This window comes from Silurus meridionalis, chromosome 19, assembly GCF_014805685.1.
Source record: "Silurus meridionalis isolate SWU-2019-XX chromosome 19, ASM1480568v1, whole genome shotgun sequence".
In the NCBI taxonomy this organism is placed as follows: domain Eukaryota; kingdom Metazoa; phylum Chordata; class Actinopteri; order Siluriformes; family Siluridae; genus Silurus; species Silurus meridionalis.
In genome coordinates this window covers 2,618,844-2,637,178 of record NC_060902.1, presented here as the reverse complement: position 1 = coordinate 2,637,178, position 18,335 = coordinate 2,618,844, and the positions used below count along the sequence as shown (strand labels likewise).

Genomic DNA, 18,335 nt, shown 5'->3' with positions numbered 1-18,335 from the left:
CTAAACGGAAAGAAGGTACAGTGATGAAAACAGACGAGGAAGATCTGAGAGTGCGCTTTGAGGTGTAGGTATGAAGCAAGTCAGAGATGGATGAGGGTGCAGGATTATGAAGTGCTTTGAGAGCGAGAAGCAGACTCTTGTACTTTATTTGATATTTAACAGGAAGTCGGTGTAGATGATAAAGAACAGGGGAGATCTGCTCGATGGAGGAGCTTTTAGTAGTTCTGGACCAATTGAAGTTTATGAAGGAGTTTGAGGAAACCCAAGCAGAAGAGAGTCACAAGAGCAGCTGTGGAATTGGATGTGAGAGATGGATGACGACGGCTGATGGAAGTAAAGTCCGTCTGTTCTTTATCACCTGAATAGTGTGAGGAGTCTTTGACGTGAACCTCAAATGTACATGGGTTAAATTGAAGCGAATGTGCCCAAGAGCAGAATCTACTGCATTAATTCCTGGTTTATATTCACACTCTCTTTTTTATCCTGTCTCACAAGTTGTTCATTAAATGTTGACCCTTTTCTTCGAGCCAGCATTTCCGTCTATAGACGAGTTTAACGCCACTGATTTATAGTCTGTTTTTTTTGCATATGTGTGTTCTGTACAAATCTTCCTGTACCGTATTGTCCTGCAGTGTTTACACACATGGTGTTCTCCGTGTCTTTCCAACGTTTGCACAATCCAGGAGCTTGCAAGTAATCATTTCACGGCAAGAAGTATACACTGTATAACTCTGCGTACAAGATGTGACAATGAAAGAACTTACGTGTGCGGAAACATTCCTTCTGAGATCGCGGCCTCCGTTAGCTCGATTGCGTCATGTTCATGCTGGAAAGCTTCCTTTGTAACGTTTGAAGTACCAGCGGTGGGCCGTCAGGGCCAGCAGAAAGGGCCTCGGAATCACCGACTTATATGAATATAAACTATATCATTCCCAATAGTCTGTTTTCTTCATTTCATAGCTTTTCTCTCGGTTGCACTGCTTACAATAGTGTATGTTTATGTTATGTTATTTTAAGTTTCTATCCAATCATATTTCACCCATCACGTGTTGCCAGGGTCTAAGAAATCTGCCCTGAGGTCTTCTGAAATCAGCACTGTGGCCCATGTAGCTTCAAATACATAAAACTGTAGCTTCAACCAATCAGATTTCATACAATAATGCCGGCATTTTCACGTCGTTTGATTGGAAGGTCAGAGAGCGCACTAGTACAGTTTGCTAGTACAGTAGCAAACTGTACATTCTCAGATATATTCGTGTAGATTTATTATCTGTTGTTGTTTTTTTTTATTCCACATTGACTGACAGAGGAGAAGAAATCGATTTGGTAGCAAAAATACACTTACAAGGACATTTGCAAAGACAGACTTTTCAAGAAAAGCTGGACATCGTAAGAAAAATCCGACCAAAAACAGTTCAAAACAGTGGTTAAGCTTTTTCATGAACCGTTTATACTTTTGTGTTTTTTTCCTGTAGAATTTAGAAAAACACACAATTTGTCTTCATTTCAAATCTCCAGGAAAACCGTAATCCCCAAAGTTTTTGTGGGTGGAGATCTCAAAAGGTGCAAAAAAATGCACTTAAAATCAGGGGTGGATTGTATTTTAGTCATTTTATAATGGAAATATTGAAGCGTCTGCTAGAGATGATGTGAGCTGTGGCTACAGTGAAAGGAGACTTTTCGAATTGTGCTCATTGGGTTTCTTGCTTTTACAAGAGACATAGCAAAGTATTTCAGCTGAATGTTTTAGAAAATAACTGTCCGGACGCAGAGTTTGTGCTAAAGAAGGATCTTTCAATAAAACATGATAATAGAACATCTGGACATTTATAGATTTGTTTGTTCAAAGTAAATCTTTATACCAAGTTTGTTGCATTTAGGCAAAAGAAACATGTTCACTTATTGATGTAAGTTTAAGTCACACTGTATATGGAGGACCTCTGCTAAATATCATTGATCATGCAAATTTCATTAATTATACAACTAGAGCTGATTTACACCAACATGGACTCTAATTAGTGATGGCTGGACCAATTTTTTTATTTATATCAGCCATTAAAGAATAATAATTATCATTTGATATTTCGAATACAATCTCAAATCTGTTCCTTCAATGACAACAATGTCTGTCGTGTAAACGGATCAAGAAATACATCCTTTAATAATTTAAATTGAACTTGCTTGACATCGATTGTTGGAGAAAACGTCTCACGATGTGTCGCCTCGCTTTTCATGTGTTCACCCCACTTTTAAATTTGAAAGCTGCAAATGATTTCTTAAGCAATATGAGTCACTTAACCAAAAAAACCCCCACACACAAACACACACTCATACACACACAAACATGCTGCAATCATAATATTGTGTACATCCATTATATAATATATGTGTTAAGTTCCTGTCCTGTTCTACAAACCCAATTCCAAAAAAGTTGGGACACTGAACAAATTGTGAATAAAACCAGAACGCAATGATGTCGAAGTTTAAAATTTCAATATTTTATTCAGAATACAACATAGAGGACATATCAAATGTTTAAACTGAGAAAATGTATAATTTAAGGGAAAAATAAGTTAATTTTAAATTCCATGGCATCAACACATCTCAAAAAAGTTGGGACAAGGCCATGTTTACCACTGTGTGGCGTCCCCTCTATTTTTTTTTATAACAGTCTGCAAACGTCTGGGGACTGAGGAGACAAGCTGCTCAAGTTTGGGAATAGGAATGTCGCCCCATTCTTGTCTAATACAGGCTTCTAGTTGCTCAACTGTCTCAGGTCTTCTTTGTCGCATCTTCCTCTTTATGATGCGCCAAATGTTTTCTATGGGTGAAAGATCTGGACTGCAGGTTGGCCATTTCAGTACCTGGATCCTTCTTCTACGCAGCCATGATGTTGTAATTGATGCAGTATGAAAGAGACGACGTCTGGATGGGAGCAAATGTTGTTCTAGAACTTGGATATACCTTTCAGCATTGATGGTGCCTTTCCAGATGTGTAAGCTGCCCATGCCACACGCACTGATGTAACCCCATACCATCAGAGATGATAACAACTTGGGTTGTCCTTATCCTCTTTAGTCCAGATAACATGGCGTCCCAGTTTTCCAAAAAGAACTTCAAATTTTGATTCGTCTGACCACAGAATAGTTTTCCACTTTGCCACAGTCCATTTTAAATGAGCCTTGGCCCAGAGAAAACGCCTGCGCTTCTGGATCATGTTTAGATATGGCTTCTTTTTTGACCTATAGAGTTTTAGCCGGTGACAGCGAATGGCACGGTGGATTGTGTTCACCGACAATGTTTTCTGGAAGTATTCCTGAGCCCATGTTGTGATTTCCATTACAGTAGCATTCCTGTATGTGATGCAGTGCCGTCTAAGGGCCCGAGGATCACGGGCATCCAGTATGGTTTTCCGACCTTGACCCTTACGCACAGGGATTGTTCCAGATTCTCTGAATCTTTGGATGATATTATGCACTGTAGATGATGAGAACTTCAAACTCTTTGCAATTTTCCTCTTAGAAACTACTTTCTGATATTGCTCCACTGTTTTTCGCCGCAGCATTGGGGGAATCGGTGATCCTCTGCCCATCTTGATCTCTGAGAGACACTGCCATTTTGAGAGGCTCTTTTTTATACCCAATCATGTTGCCTGTTGACCTGATATGTTGCAAATTGGTCCTTCAGCTGTTCCTTATATGTACATTTAACTATTCCGGCCTCTTATTGCTACCTGTCCCAACTTTTTCTCACTTTCACATGTCTCACTTTCAACATTTGATATGTTATCTATATTCTATTATGAATAAAATATAAATTTATGAGATTTGTAAATTATTGCATTCCTTTTTTATTCACAACTTGTTCAGTGTCCCAAAATTTTTGGAATCGGGTTTGTAGTTGTAAAACTACACAGAGTAGAAAAGTTCAAAGGGGCAAATACTTATGCAACGCTCTGTATGAACAGGTTGAAATGTAACAGCAAACAGATCAAAGTCTATGGTTTCGCTTCAGCTTCATGAACGCACATACAACCATTTCAATTTTACAGGATCTTTTGAGGTAAAAAACAAAAACGGAAAACGAATGATGACAAAACCTCAAGTGCGAAAAAACTATGTATAAAAATTAAGTGAAAAATGTATGAATAAAATCAAATTATTCATTACAATATTAATAATTATTATAATAAAAACTTAATAACCTGGTTGCATAAATGTGCACACAACTAAACTGATGGTTTAATGAAGGATGTACAGAGTCTGTAAGAACTGTGAAAACACAGAGTCATTTATGGTTTTTGAGACACGTGCATGTAAAAGGCAAAAACACACAAGAACTGGACAGTAAATGAGTGAAAATAAAGTTTTGTGGAGTCTAATTGTGACATTTTTGGCTCTAACAGAAGAACTTGTGTACGATGGAGAACAGGAGTGGAGATGTGATCAATCTCCCTCACCTCTGCAGTCACACATGGAGGTGGAAGCTTAATGGTTTGGGGTTGTTTTGGAGCAGTGAATGTTGGAGACTTTTTCTGGAAAGTGAAAGGAACCAACATTCAAATGTTCCATACTTCAACACCATGCAGTTCCGTTCCAGTGTTCTGTATTGTTGAAAGATTTATAATCAAACTCTTGATATCACCCAAATGAGGATGGGTTCCCCTTTTGAGTCTGGTTCCTCTCAAGGTTTCTTCCTCATAACATCTATGGGAGTTTCTCCTTGCCACAGTCGCCATGGCTGCTCATCAGGGATAAACACACCATTCACCTTAAATGTTGATTTCTGTAAAGCTGCTTGGAGACAATGTCTTTTGTGAAAAGCGCTATAGAAATAAACTTGACTTGACTTCCCTACGTCTGAGTTCTGTAATCGTTATTTAGAGAGCAAACAGACGTCTGGAGTGAGGTCTGTTATGGAACCACCATAAAGAACTATTGAAGAACATCTTTGGCGAGTTTTACAAAAGTATTTCAGCTGAATGCTGGATTTTTCAATGAAAATAAAAAGGAACATCTGGACATTTATAGGTTTGTTTAGTCAAACTAAAGCGTTCATACCGTTAAATTGCTTAGCTTGTTGCATATAAACTAAAGGAACATGCAGGTGTCTCTCAAAAACCATAAAAAACCTTTGTATAAACAGACACCTCTACAAATATCCATTGTATTATACATTCAGATCATAAAGAAAATTAAAAACCAATAATAAATCAGCAGCTCTACATTCATACAATCAAAAGGCATAAAGAGACTTAATTTTTCTACATAAGAGCTTAAATGGAGTTGAAATTTCAGTGACGGCTTGAAGGATTCTTCGGACCAATACTATGGGATTTGTACTCCCATATTTTTTTTATTACAGGAAGCAGCAAAGCTCAGTGTAGCCTCTAGTGGGTGGACATAGTAATTACAGCTAACATTCTTGTATGATCTGCATAGCATGTAATTTAAAAGCGACCAATAGGAGCGCCGAACCCGATGACGCGATTAGCGTGTTGATTTCAAATCATAACTACTCTGATGCGTTCCAACCATAAGCAGTAAAACATCCATTGTAAAAAAAAAAATCTGCTTTCTTCATCATGATCATTTCTTCAACAGATTGGACAGAATTATTTTTGTAGGACACGAATTACATTTAGAATTAATTAGAAGTGGACCAGATTAGACAGAACTCATTTTAAGATTGGATGAGATTCAAAAGAATCCCTTTGGCAGTAGGGAAGATTGGAAAGAATTTATTTTGGAATTGGATGAGATTGATCAGGAATGTTTTGCCAGTGGAAGAGATTGGACAGAATTTGTTTTGGAATTTATTTAGGAGCTAACGCAATTGTTTGGAATTTCTTGGAAAGTGGATGAAATTAGACAGTTTTGTTTTGGGGAGTGGACAGAACTGGTCAGAATTCTTTTAGAAATGTCTTTAAAATACGTTTAAATAGATTGGACAGAATTTGGTTTTAGAATGGGAGAGATTGGCTAGAATTCCTTTGGGTGTAAGTGAGATTGGACAGAATTTGGTTTGGGTGTGGGTGAGATTGGATAGAATTAGTTTTGGTGTGGATGAGATTGGACAGAATGTGTTTTGGGTGTGGATGAGATTGGACAGAATGTGTTTTGGGTGTGGGTGAGATTGGACAGAATGTGTTTTGGGTGTGGGTGAGATTGGACAGAATGTGTTTTGTGTGTGGGTGAGATTGGACAGAATGTGTTTTGGGTGTGGGTAAGATTGGACAGAATTTGTTTTGGGAGTGGGTGAGATTGGAAAGAACTCCTTTAGGATTGGACACAACTGTTTAGAATTCCTTTGAAAGTGGGTGAGATTGGACAGACTTTGTCTTGGGAGTAAGTGAGATTGGACATGGGTCAGAATTGGGATCAGAAGTTTTAGATTTAAACACCAAACACACATCTAAGTTACGGCATTTGAGTTTCCTGAATCCCTTGTAAACATGAAACCGCTCGACTGATCCCTGATCATAATGCACTTGATATGTTATTTAATTGTGGCATTCACGTGTCACTTCAGCTCTCCATTTCCTGTCTGGTGAAGACGATCCTGCTGGAGAAGACGATGGCGAGCAGGCTGAGGGCAGAGGCACACACCATGTAGGCGGTGACGCTGCTGAAAAGCTGCACGATGGAGCCCATGAAGCGACGGGAAGACCTGCGACAGGAGATACGCACTGTCCAGGATGGCGAAGTCCAGACACATTCCTCTATGAGGCTGGTGGGAGTCGAGCGACGTGTCAATGTCCAGGGAAACATAGGAATTACTTGATGAGGAAGGAGCCACTTTGGTGGTAGAGGGAATCACAGCACGGCCATTCAAATACCCGTTTGTGTTCCGATGCACGGCGGAAATCTGCTTATGAGTCGATTTGATCAAATCAGTCCTGCTGGAGAGGAGTTTGGGTTTACTGCTGGAGAGGAAAACCTGGTGGAAAAAAAGATTGTAATTCTGTAAAAATTTAAATTTAATTTAAAGTAATGCATCATGACTGAAAAGGGCATGTTTCAGCATGTTATGAAGATCCGATGATGTGTGAAGTCACGCAAACTCGAGTGAGACAAATGCACTTAGAAATTATATGGAAAAAATATTATATGCAAATTAGAAAAATCAAGTGAAGAAAAAAAAATCCCTAATATATAACAAATTGTGAAAAAAGAAATTCCACAAAAAAAATGTATCATGGGTGAAAATTTTTTAAAAATTTGAAAAAGATTCTCTCAATTGTAAAAAAAAAAAAATGTGTCATTTGTAAAATAAAAAAATAAAAAATCTCTAAATTGTGATCAAAAAATTATGAAAGATAATTAAATGTATTTGCCCTAAAATAACAACAAAAAATGTATAAATAAATTGGTTCAAATAAATCAATTGCACAAAAATGTATCATATGGAAGTCATGCGTAAAAAAAAAAAAAGAAGCATATGCAAATGTCGTGAACATAAAACAAATTTAAAAAAATGGCTTGAGTCAGTATTAGTACGTGACTTTTTATGAATAAAATTCACTTTTATTTTGATGTGAAAATAAAATGTCACGTGACAAAATAAATGGCTTGTGTAATATAGAGACGAACCGTGTGACGCTTCAGGTGACGTTTCTCACCTGCTTATCTGAGTGGTACAGACAGGTGAGTGTGTACGGCAGGATCTGCAGAGTGCAGAAGGTGAAGCCGGTCACCGCCGCCATCGCCGTCACCAGGATGACGTCCTTAGAGACGCTCATTACAGCCGTGCTCAGTGCCAGCAGGGCCAAGCTGCTCAGGTAGATCACACGTGCACCGACACGCGCCACCATCCGCTCCATTAGTACAGAGAAGGTCACGGAGGTCACACACTGCAGGAACAGACCCAGACTGGCCACACGCACACCTGAGCGAACCGGATCAGTAAACTCATAACTCTTCTACACACATAGTGAACACATTGTTAAGAATCTCTACGTGGAAGATGAGGTCCATTCAAAGTCTGGTTCCTCTCACGGTTCCTCTCACGGTTCCCACTCACAGTTTCTCATTAGTGACTTTAATGATTTTTGGTTAGTGAAGGAAAGTTTGCAAATATCCTAGAAATAAATACTGCATAAAAATTAAATACAATAAATATTATCATGTAATGTATTTATTTATTGCTGTTAAAAATATATTTAGCTGCTACACCTGCCTTATTATGAATGAATAAATAAATAAATAAATAAATAAATAAATAAATAAATAAATAATAAAATGTATGAAACAAAAATTTGTTTGTTTGTTTATTTATGGCTGTTGCGATGGACTCTATGCCTGCCTTAAAAAATAAATAAATATACTACAAATAATTATTTGAGGAGAAAAAAAGTGCAAAACAAATAATTGTGTGTTTGTTTGTTTATTGGTGTTGCAGATTAAATAAATAAATAAAAACCATTTAAAAAGAAAAATGTAAAAAACTAAAACATCTGTCCGTCTCTCTAGTTAGTAAGTTAGCTAGTTGGTTAGTTCGTTATTAACAGCCATAAACAAACAAACAAACAAACAAACAAATAAATAGCCCTTGCTCCAGATTAGTTTTATGCATGAATTAAAGTACTCCAAAATTATATTCATTGTTTTCGCTGTGCACAAAAATCATTGTTTTGGAGCCACAGAGCTTTTTTTCCACCACATTTTGTAAAGTTTGTATAAAATAGTAATTGACAAATTATTTATAAAAGCAGTAATCAGTGAACTGGATTAAAACTCTAAGAAGTGAATATTACTGGAGTGTGATGGTAAGACAGTACCTTCCTCATAGCGAAGTCTTTCAGGAGAGCCTGGTTTAGCGCTGGGCACTCCATCGTATAAACCCTCGCCAACAAAGTCTGTATAAAACAGCACAAACGTCATCAGAGCCATCCAGCTGCACAGCTCGGCCACAAACAGCCTGGCGATCACCCGGGGAACGTGGCTGCACCCTGACCAGAGTCTGGGCATGACTGTGAACAGGCTAACCACTGCACGCTTCAACATCTGCGCCCTGGAGAACAACTCAGACGGCCAACAGCACACGCTGTACGAGCTCGCAGATCTCCTGGATGACTCCGGGACCACCCCGGCCGTCTGCTCTTCCGAGACAAAGGCTGTGGTCATGAGGCATATGAGGAACAGCACAGTGAGGAGTGCGTAGATGAAGGCCTCCTGGCCTCCCAGGTAAGAAGATGCACCCAGGCCGGTCCAGTCCACGGATGGAAGAAGATACCCGATGCATCCTCCCAGGCTGAGCATGATGGAGTAGATGGAGAATGCCTGACGGCTCTCCTCTTCTCTGGGGTACAGATCAGACACCAGCGCCTCCAGAGGGGTAAAGCAGGCCTGACCGCAGAACTCCAGCACACAGATGGACGACACCAACAGCAGAACTTCCAACCTGTTACAGAATATCCACATAGATCACATATCCAACATATGCTATAGAATATCCTGGACAATTTGGTGCAAAAATATGTACACCCTTAATACAAAATTATTTACTCAAGACATTTGAAGTCGTTAACGTTAATGCGAATCGGTAAATCTTCCCTAGTGGACACTCATGGTTGTACAAACGTTTGCAATAAGGACAAAAGTGACAACCAGATATGAAGCATGTTAAGGTTTGAAGACGGCATTTAAGTGCAAAAGTTTGCACACGCTTAAGATTAATAAAGGAATTTACACAAAAACATTTAGTGTATGCATTCAAGGGTGTACAAACTTTTGCACTCCCAACTAGAGATGCTTTGATACACATAGAAGTATCTGGTGTCACTCTTACTCGTTTAGTCGTAAGTAATGTGTTAACACGATTAGGTAAAGTGAACGCACCTGCAGTGTTGCTGCTCGTAGAACAGAGAGGCGATTTGAGAAGCACGAGGAATGATTAAAAGGCTGAGCAGCACGCCGACACACAGGGCCCAGATGAAGGGACGTCGGCGCCCATAACGACTTCTCCATCTGTCGCTCGCTGAACCGAGTGGAGGAACGAATATCAAACCCAGCACAGGACCCACACCTGCACAGTGAGGGGGAATGGAAATGAATAAAGCATTCAGGAGTCACATGGACTTTTTCATCTGTAAATATATCCAGGTTAAATCAAATACAAAATAAATCAGGGCTGCTTCTCGTTCTGAACATTTCCATGTTTCCACCCAAATTCAAACTTGGTCATAAATGATACATTCATATGGAATTACAGACTGAAAGAACACACATATGTGGTAGGCCATTTGCGCTCTTTAAAACCAGATGTTATGCAACTCAAAACATCTGACTAAGGAAAAACCTTCTGACTACAGAGAAAAATGTTGACATTAATTTGGAAGGTTGGAATTCCTTGACAGAAATGTGGAAATTTCTTCAACTAAACCAGGAAAGCGATCAGCAGAAACAACAAAATGCCATGTATAGAAGAAATAAGCTTTAAAATATGATTAGGAATGTCAGCTTCAGATTGATTAACAATGCTAACGCTAAAGCAGTGCTCTTTTGGATATACCTCCCGAACACCCAGCTCACATTCACTCACCAAGCACCATGGTCATGAAGCGCTCCTGCACTCCAGCCTCCAGGAGCATGGGGGGAATGTAAATGGTGCCAGTGGCCATGCATATCTCCAGCCCACATGTCAACACGTTGACCAGGTACAAGTCCAAGAGCCTGCTACGCATATCCAGAAGATCAGCTCGTACACTTCTCTCCACACTAATCCTGTAAATGGGTGAAGGCTGTGGATATGGACGTGATCTGGAGCCTTATCCTTGACCATGAGTCCTCCATGATGTTGCCTGGAATATAAATATTGCTTAGTTAAAGTCTTATTTTTGGCTTTCATGGCTTTCATGGTATAAGAAATAAAGGGGTAGGTGGAAAGTAAAAAAATACAATGTTACCGTACACACTGTATTGTATTACACACAATTATTTAGGTTTCAAAACCTACTACTTTCATCTCTCACCACACACACACACACATACACACACACAAACACACACACAGTATATAGACAAAAGTTTGTAGACACCTGACCATAAGATCATGTGCTTTCTGAACATCGCATCCTGCAATTAGTCCCAATTTTTTTATAATAACCTCCAATCTACTGGGAAGATGCTCCACTAAATGTCTGAATGGCCTGAGATAGCCTGGAACTTCAGTGGTGGGACCTACCTGCAGTTGTAAGCTGTACACTCTTCCGCTAAACAACACTGGTTATGGAAATTAAAAGCTCACTGTAAGATGATATCTGAACAATGAAAACCCAGGCGAAGGCTATTATTAAACTCCATTGTGAATAACCAACGAAACTCCATAGACACGGTTTTGGAATATCGGTTTGGAATTGTGGGTCAAGTGTTTCCTGTGAAGTGTCCACATACAGTAAGTTGGATGCGTTATCGTTTTAACAATAAGGTTTCATTTCCATATCCAAACGATATCGCAAAAAAAGTGGGTATTACAAACTAGTTACTCAACTGTAATACAATAAATTTTGTGGTTAATTTCTTTTTTTGGCTAGCTGCATTTTGAAGAATTTGGGCTTTTCTGCAAATGTGGTGAATTTTAAAACATTGTACACTACAGATTTTTTTTTAAATGAGTACCATCATTTATTAATACATGTAATACATAACTATTAGGCCTAATCTTTTCTTTTGATTAGTATTTATTTGAATTACTTACAATTAATTTAAAAAATGTTACAAAACTATAAAGTAATTACTCAATTTATTTTGTAAATCATTCATTAGTTTATTTAAATATAAACATTACATAATGAATCGTACTGATTTTAACAAGGTGCCCATATTTCCACCTTCTACACATGCAACACAGGCTTTTCTCCCAGCTTGAAATGTGTATAAATGTACAATATAGTCTGTGTAAAGTTGAGACCAGGGTTTAACCAGGCTTTTCACTCAACAATCAATTCTGCTATAAAATTTTACATTTTAGCCCATATATATAACTTCAACTAGCCAAAGAAAAGCCCTACAAAAAGAACAAGTCACACATTACCTATTAAGACCCAGCTTGCCACTTGACTTTAAAACTTCCTTTCTTGAACTTATTTGCTTGGGGGAACATTTTCATTTTAAACACGAGGGTTGGTTACCCCAGGCAAGTATCGCAAATTATTTTTTATATTTTTAAAGATTTTCTTTAAGATTTGCCCTAAATCTGCCCTTTCATGAACTTCATGAAATTAGCCAATGACTTGATGGTGTTACCTGCCACATCTGATTTCTTCCGACATTTGGTGGGTTGGTAGTTGTTCATTTCAAACACTGGTTGTGACTCACTATTTTTCTAAACCAGCATGACCCAAGAGTATTGTATTGCTTTATTTTATTATGCAAGTCTGGTAGATTGTGAAATGAACATTTGACCAGAAGATCTATTTCTTTCATTACATCCTGAATGGTTTATTCAGTATTATTTCATTTTCAGTACAGACCTAGACTGAGGGAAATACACACATTACACAACTCTTTAGGATTTACTGATTAAATGATTCATGAAAGACATCCTGCTGTTACAGCTAATGATTCAGGTACTAATGACGAGGTACCTTTCTCAACTGTCCCAGAGGATTGCGCAACATTTCCTACTGCTGAAACACTGTAGAAATGCATTACATTTATCCTGACTCCAAAAAATACACCAGATATAAATAGTAGAAATCTGAACTCTTGATTATTTGCAATACACACAATATTTTCTTTTCCTTAAAACACACTGATAAAATACATCCATAGGAAAAATTTATGTTGTATACATTACATGAAAAATAGTTTGTGAACAACACTATTTGCTGTTATAAAAACCTCCACTCTTCTGGGAAGATATTCCACTAGACTTGTGGAGATTTGTTCAGCCACAAGGGTGCTAGTAATGTCAGGTACTGATTAAGGTGAGGTAAGTCAGTGTTCACATACATCTCAAAGGTGTTCAGTAGGGTTTATAGCTCTACAGCAGGAGATCTTCTACTCCAACCCATGTTAAGCATATCTTAATGGAGCTGGATTTTTGCACAGGGGAAGGTTTTGTGCACCTGGAACACATTTTGTTCTCCTAGTTGAAGTGAAGGGAAAATGTCATGCATCCAGATCCAAAGACTCCATCTGACATCCATCCATTCATCTTTATTATTCCATCAATTTATCCAATCAGCCAGCCATCGATGCATCCATCTGCTCCATCAATGCCAAATCATCAATCCATCTAACAATCTAACCATCCAACTATGTATATATCCATCTATTCATCCATCCATCCACCTATTAATGTATCCATCCATATCTTTATCGATCCACCCTCCCATCTATCCATCCATCCCTCCATTTATCAATTCAGCCACCCACCAATGCATCCATCTGCTACATCAATGCCAAATCATTAATCTATCTAACCATCCAACTATGTATCCATCCATCCACCTATCAATGTATCCATCCATATCTCTATCGATCCACCCTCCCATCCATCCCTCCATCCATCTATCCATCCACAACATGTATTCATTAATGCATCCATTCATCAATCCATCCTACTCTTTTCCCTTTAATCTTTTTATTCCTACTAAATGAATGAATAACAAATAATTACTTATGACTAGTTATATTAAACCTGCATGTACCAGCACAGTTATCGAGTTTTCAGTGCATCCTGTAAAAACCTAATCAATCTGCTGTTTCGTTACGAGTCAGCGAAAGCTACGGTTTCTTCCGAATCGCCGTCTTCTTACTGAGAACTTCTCTGTGAGGAAACATTTAACGGAAACTCGTATGAAATTCAGAATAACTTCTGCCACATTGCTGGGATTCGGGGGCCTGAAAACGTCTGGCTGTATTTACACCGTGACCTTAACAGGAACGATTGAGTAAAATAAATGTGTGTAACTGCTACAGATGCATCACCACCCATTTAGTCAACTCCAGTCACACTGCTGTGCAAACAAGCTAACACACACACGCACACGCACACACACACACGCACATGCACACACACGCACACACTGTTATCACAGTACATAAAGTGTTTGTACTCTATAAACCACAACTGTACAACTTTTTGCTATTTCAAGCACATATTTTGGTGTGTACAAATTATTATTATTAGCATCCAAGTGTACACTATAGTGCTTACAGTCATCTTCATTAATATTGGCACCCTTTTAATCATGAGCAAAGACTGAAGAATTACCTTTACTGTTTACCCTTTAGCCCATAAAAAAAGTGTACCATTTAGCCCGTACTTTGTGCAACCTCCCTTCTCAAAGATATACTATATGGGCAGAAATTATGGGACACCTGAATGTTCCTGCCATATGTGGTTATTCTCCAAACTGTTGACACAAAGCTGGATGGCTTTTATTTTACAGGGAGCACCGTCATTCATAAGTCAGTGTGCAAAGGGACTATTTTGAAGGTGTGTAAATATTTCAGTAATGAGCAAAGTCATTCAATTTGAAGGGTTAAATAAAAAACAAAAATCTTTAGACAGGAAAGAAGCTCTGATGACTGAATGCTAGCTCGATATGTTAGTTAGCTTGACAGACATTCTATCAAACACTTGGTAGAGTTTTAGAGATACAGGAAACAGCTGAACTTTACTGTGTTTTGCTGAACATTTGTGTAAATTAATATTGAGACACCTTTAATAGGCAGAGAGAAAGAACATCATGTATATTTATGGAAATATGAAAACAAGGAAGATTTATGAAACAGGAAATCAATTTAAATATTCATGAATGCAAATATGACATAATAATTGCAGTACTTTTTTTTGTTTTTTTGCATGATCCAGAGTAAGTATCGAATCTACAGAATATTTTCTCAAACCTGGGAATTAGCATGTTTTTTTTTTTTTTATTATTATTATAACATTCAGATGCCAACTTGCCCCACAAATTGTGACCTGTAATTTACTCTGATTATACACACCCAGGCTGATTGTATATATATATATATATATATATGAGGAAAATAAGTTTTGAACACTCGGCTATTTTGCAAGTTCTCCCACTTAGAAATCATGGAGGGGTCTGAAATTGTCATTGTAGGTGCATGTCCACTGTGAGAGACATAATCTAAAAAAAAAAATCCAGAAATCACAATATATGGTTTTTAAACTATTTATTTGTATGATACAGCTGCAAATAAGTATTTGAACACCTGTCTATCAGCTAGAATTCTGACCCCTAAAAGACCTGTTAGTCTGCCTTTAAAATGTCCACCTCCACTACATTTATTATCCTAAATTAGATGCACCTGTTTGAGGTCGTTAGCTGCATAAAGACACCTGTCCACCCCATACAATCAGTAAGAATCCAACTACTAACATGGCCAAGACCAAAGAGCTGTCCAAAGACACTAGAGACAAAATTGTACACCTCCACAAGGCTGGAAAGGGCTACGGGGAATTTGCCAAGCAGCTTGGTGAAAAAAGGTCCACTGTTGGAGCAATCATTAGAAAATGGAAGAAGCTAAACATGACTGTCAGTCTCCCTCGGACTGGGGCTCCATGCAAGATCTCACCTCGTGGGGTCTCAATGATCCTAAGGAAGGTGAGAAATCAGCCCAGAAATACATGGGAGGAGCTGGTCAATGACCTGAAAAGAGCTGGGACCACCGTTTCCAAGGTTACTGTTGGTAATACACTAAGACGTCATGGTTTGAAATCATGCATGGCACGGAAGGTTCCCCTGCTTAAACCAGCACATGTCCAGGCACGTCTTTAGTTTGCCAATGACCATTTGGATGATCCAGAGGAGTCATGGGAGAAAGTCATATGGTCAGATGAGACCAAAATAAAACTTTTGGGTCATAATTCCACTAAACGTGTTTGGAGAAAGAAGAATGATGAGTACCATGCCAAGAACACCATCCCTACTGTGAAGCATGGGGGTGGTAGCATCATGCTTTGGGGGTGTTTTTTTTTGCACATGGGACAGGGCGACTGCACTGTATTAAGGAGAGGATGACCGGGGCCATGTATTGCGAGATTTTTGGGAACAACCTCCTTCCCTCAGTTAGAGCATTGAAGATGGGTCGAGGCTGGGTCTTCCAACATGACAATGCCTCGAAGCACACAGCCAGGATAACCAAGGAGTGGCTCTGTAAGAAGCATATCAAGGTTCTGGCGTGGCCTAGCCAGTCTCCAGACCTAAACCCAATAGAGAAGGAGGAGGAGTGGGCCAAAATCCCTCCTGCAGTGTGTGCAAACCTGGTGAAAAACTACAGGAAACGTTTGACCTCAATAGTAAAAAAAAAAATCATACATTGTGATTTCTGGATTTTTAGATTATGTCTCTCACAGTGGACATGCACCTACGATGACAATTTCAGACCCCTCCATGATTTCTAAGTGGGAGAACTTGCAAAATAGCAGAGTGTTCAAATACTTATTTTCCTCACTGTATGTATATATATATATATACACACACACAAACACACCATAAATATATTGGTGCCGTGTAATTTTTTGGGTACAGGGCTTTCGTTTCGATATGCGATCCAGAATGCAATTATTTTTAGGTGTACCACAAGTGTGTGTAGTCTCCACCTTTTAAAACATTTTTAAAATACTATGATTAAACTTGAAAGCATACATAACATTGCCAGGGGTATATATTATAAAAAATAAAATAAAAAAACTATGGGGAAAAAGTTAAATGTCAAGAAAATTTACATAATATAATAAATATTATATTAATTATATAATATTATATAATATTATTATTATATATATGATATATTATATATAAATGAAAAAATAATTTATTATTATGATTATTTTAGGTTCTTCTGTAGTCTGACCTTTTTTCCTTGTTTTTTAAAAAAACATTAATGAATGAAGCCTTACAGTTTGTCCAGTGAAATCTTCAACATGAATTGACCTAGTTTTAGCCCCAATTTCACCCAAATTACAAACTAACCTATATATATATATATATATATATATATATATATATATAAATAATATACATATAGATAAGATTTATTTCTATTTCTATCTCATATAAAGTTCAGTTGGCGAGGTGTGTAATTGTGGTGAAAAGCTGAACAGAAAGAGTCGATACATACAGTGAGGTTGAGTGTGTGATGGTGATCCTTGTCTTCAGTCCTCTTCTCACATGTACAGTGTGACACAGAGTGTGATACGGCGTTTCATTTGCAGAATCAACACAGAAGCTAAGAGGAGGAGTCTAACGAGGAAGTGTGTACCGCTGATAAAAAAGAAAAAATAACCAAGTGTAGAACCTGAAGTTCAGCTTTTTAAGTGCTGACACCGACACATGATTTTTAAGCAAAATGTAGGGAATTTAAGTCAATTTATTACAGCATTATAACATGGAAATTGTCAGATAAGGCACATTATAATCACATTAAACCAAGAGAATAATTACAGGATGTGTATGTGATTTAGCAGAAGAGAACGTTAATTATTTTATATTATTTTTTAACCCATGTGTGTGTGTGTGTGTGTATATATATATATATATATATATATATATATATATAAATAATATGGGTTAAAAAGGGGGTGTAACGGTTTGAATGCAATCCTTTTTTACGTGCGGAACACGATTCAAATCTGAGTTCCCCCAGAAACTAATTAAGTGATTGCTCTTTATTATTATTATTAAACTAAAAAAAAAAAAAAAAAAGAAACAACAATGCAAGGGGTATCAAAAAAATGAAACTAGAGGCTTCCCACTGCGTATCAGAAATGTGATTTGTTTTGCGCACGCATGAAAACACTTAAGTATCCATAGCGCCAAGAAGCGGCTAACGCTAACACTAACGCTACGGATTCTTTAGTGTTTTATGTCCAGCTTCAAGAATTTCTCTTGAAAATCCTGACAATTGCACATATCCAGGGAGCGAATGAATAAAGGATGGAAGGAATGAAGACATTTGTTAGTCTGCTGAAATAATTAGAACAGTTACGGAGATTATATTTTTAGAAAATTAAATAAAAAAAAATTTAACACACCCACACACACACACACACACACCCACACAATACATGTATTACCCAAATGGTGTCTAATGTAAACAATAAAAGTTAAATTTAATTAAATTTAATGAATTAAATAAATTGTATATATGTATGCAGCATATTTATGTCTGAAAATAAAGAAAAACACAGGAGGTTGGATTTGCATGAAGAGTTCCAGTAGAAGTTGCGGCTGGTTTGATTGGGCTGGTAAGTTTCACAGTTGGTTTATTTCTCGCTGACTCAGACTCAGTGTTTTTCACAAGGAAGTGGACAGAGTGCTAAGGCAGCGGCTGACCCCAAAACACGAGGAAAGA

General features: G+C 37.8%; 1 protein-coding gene across 1 annotated transcript; it reads right to left on the bottom strand.

Moving 5' to 3' along the window:
* Positions 1–5,813: 5,813 nt before the first annotated feature.
* Positions 5,814–17,178, bottom strand: LOC124402474 (solute carrier family 45 member 3). Its single transcript, XM_046875538.1, is given in 7 exon segments — positions 5,814–6,657; positions 6,659–6,939; positions 7,622–7,887; positions 8,780–9,402; positions 9,840–10,026; positions 10,543–10,801; positions 17,103–17,178. Coding segments are annotated over 6 exon segments (1,629 nt in total). The 5' UTR covers positions 10,685–10,801; positions 17,103–17,178; the 3' UTR covers positions 5,814–6,527.
* Positions 17,179–18,335: the final 1,157 nt, after the last annotated feature.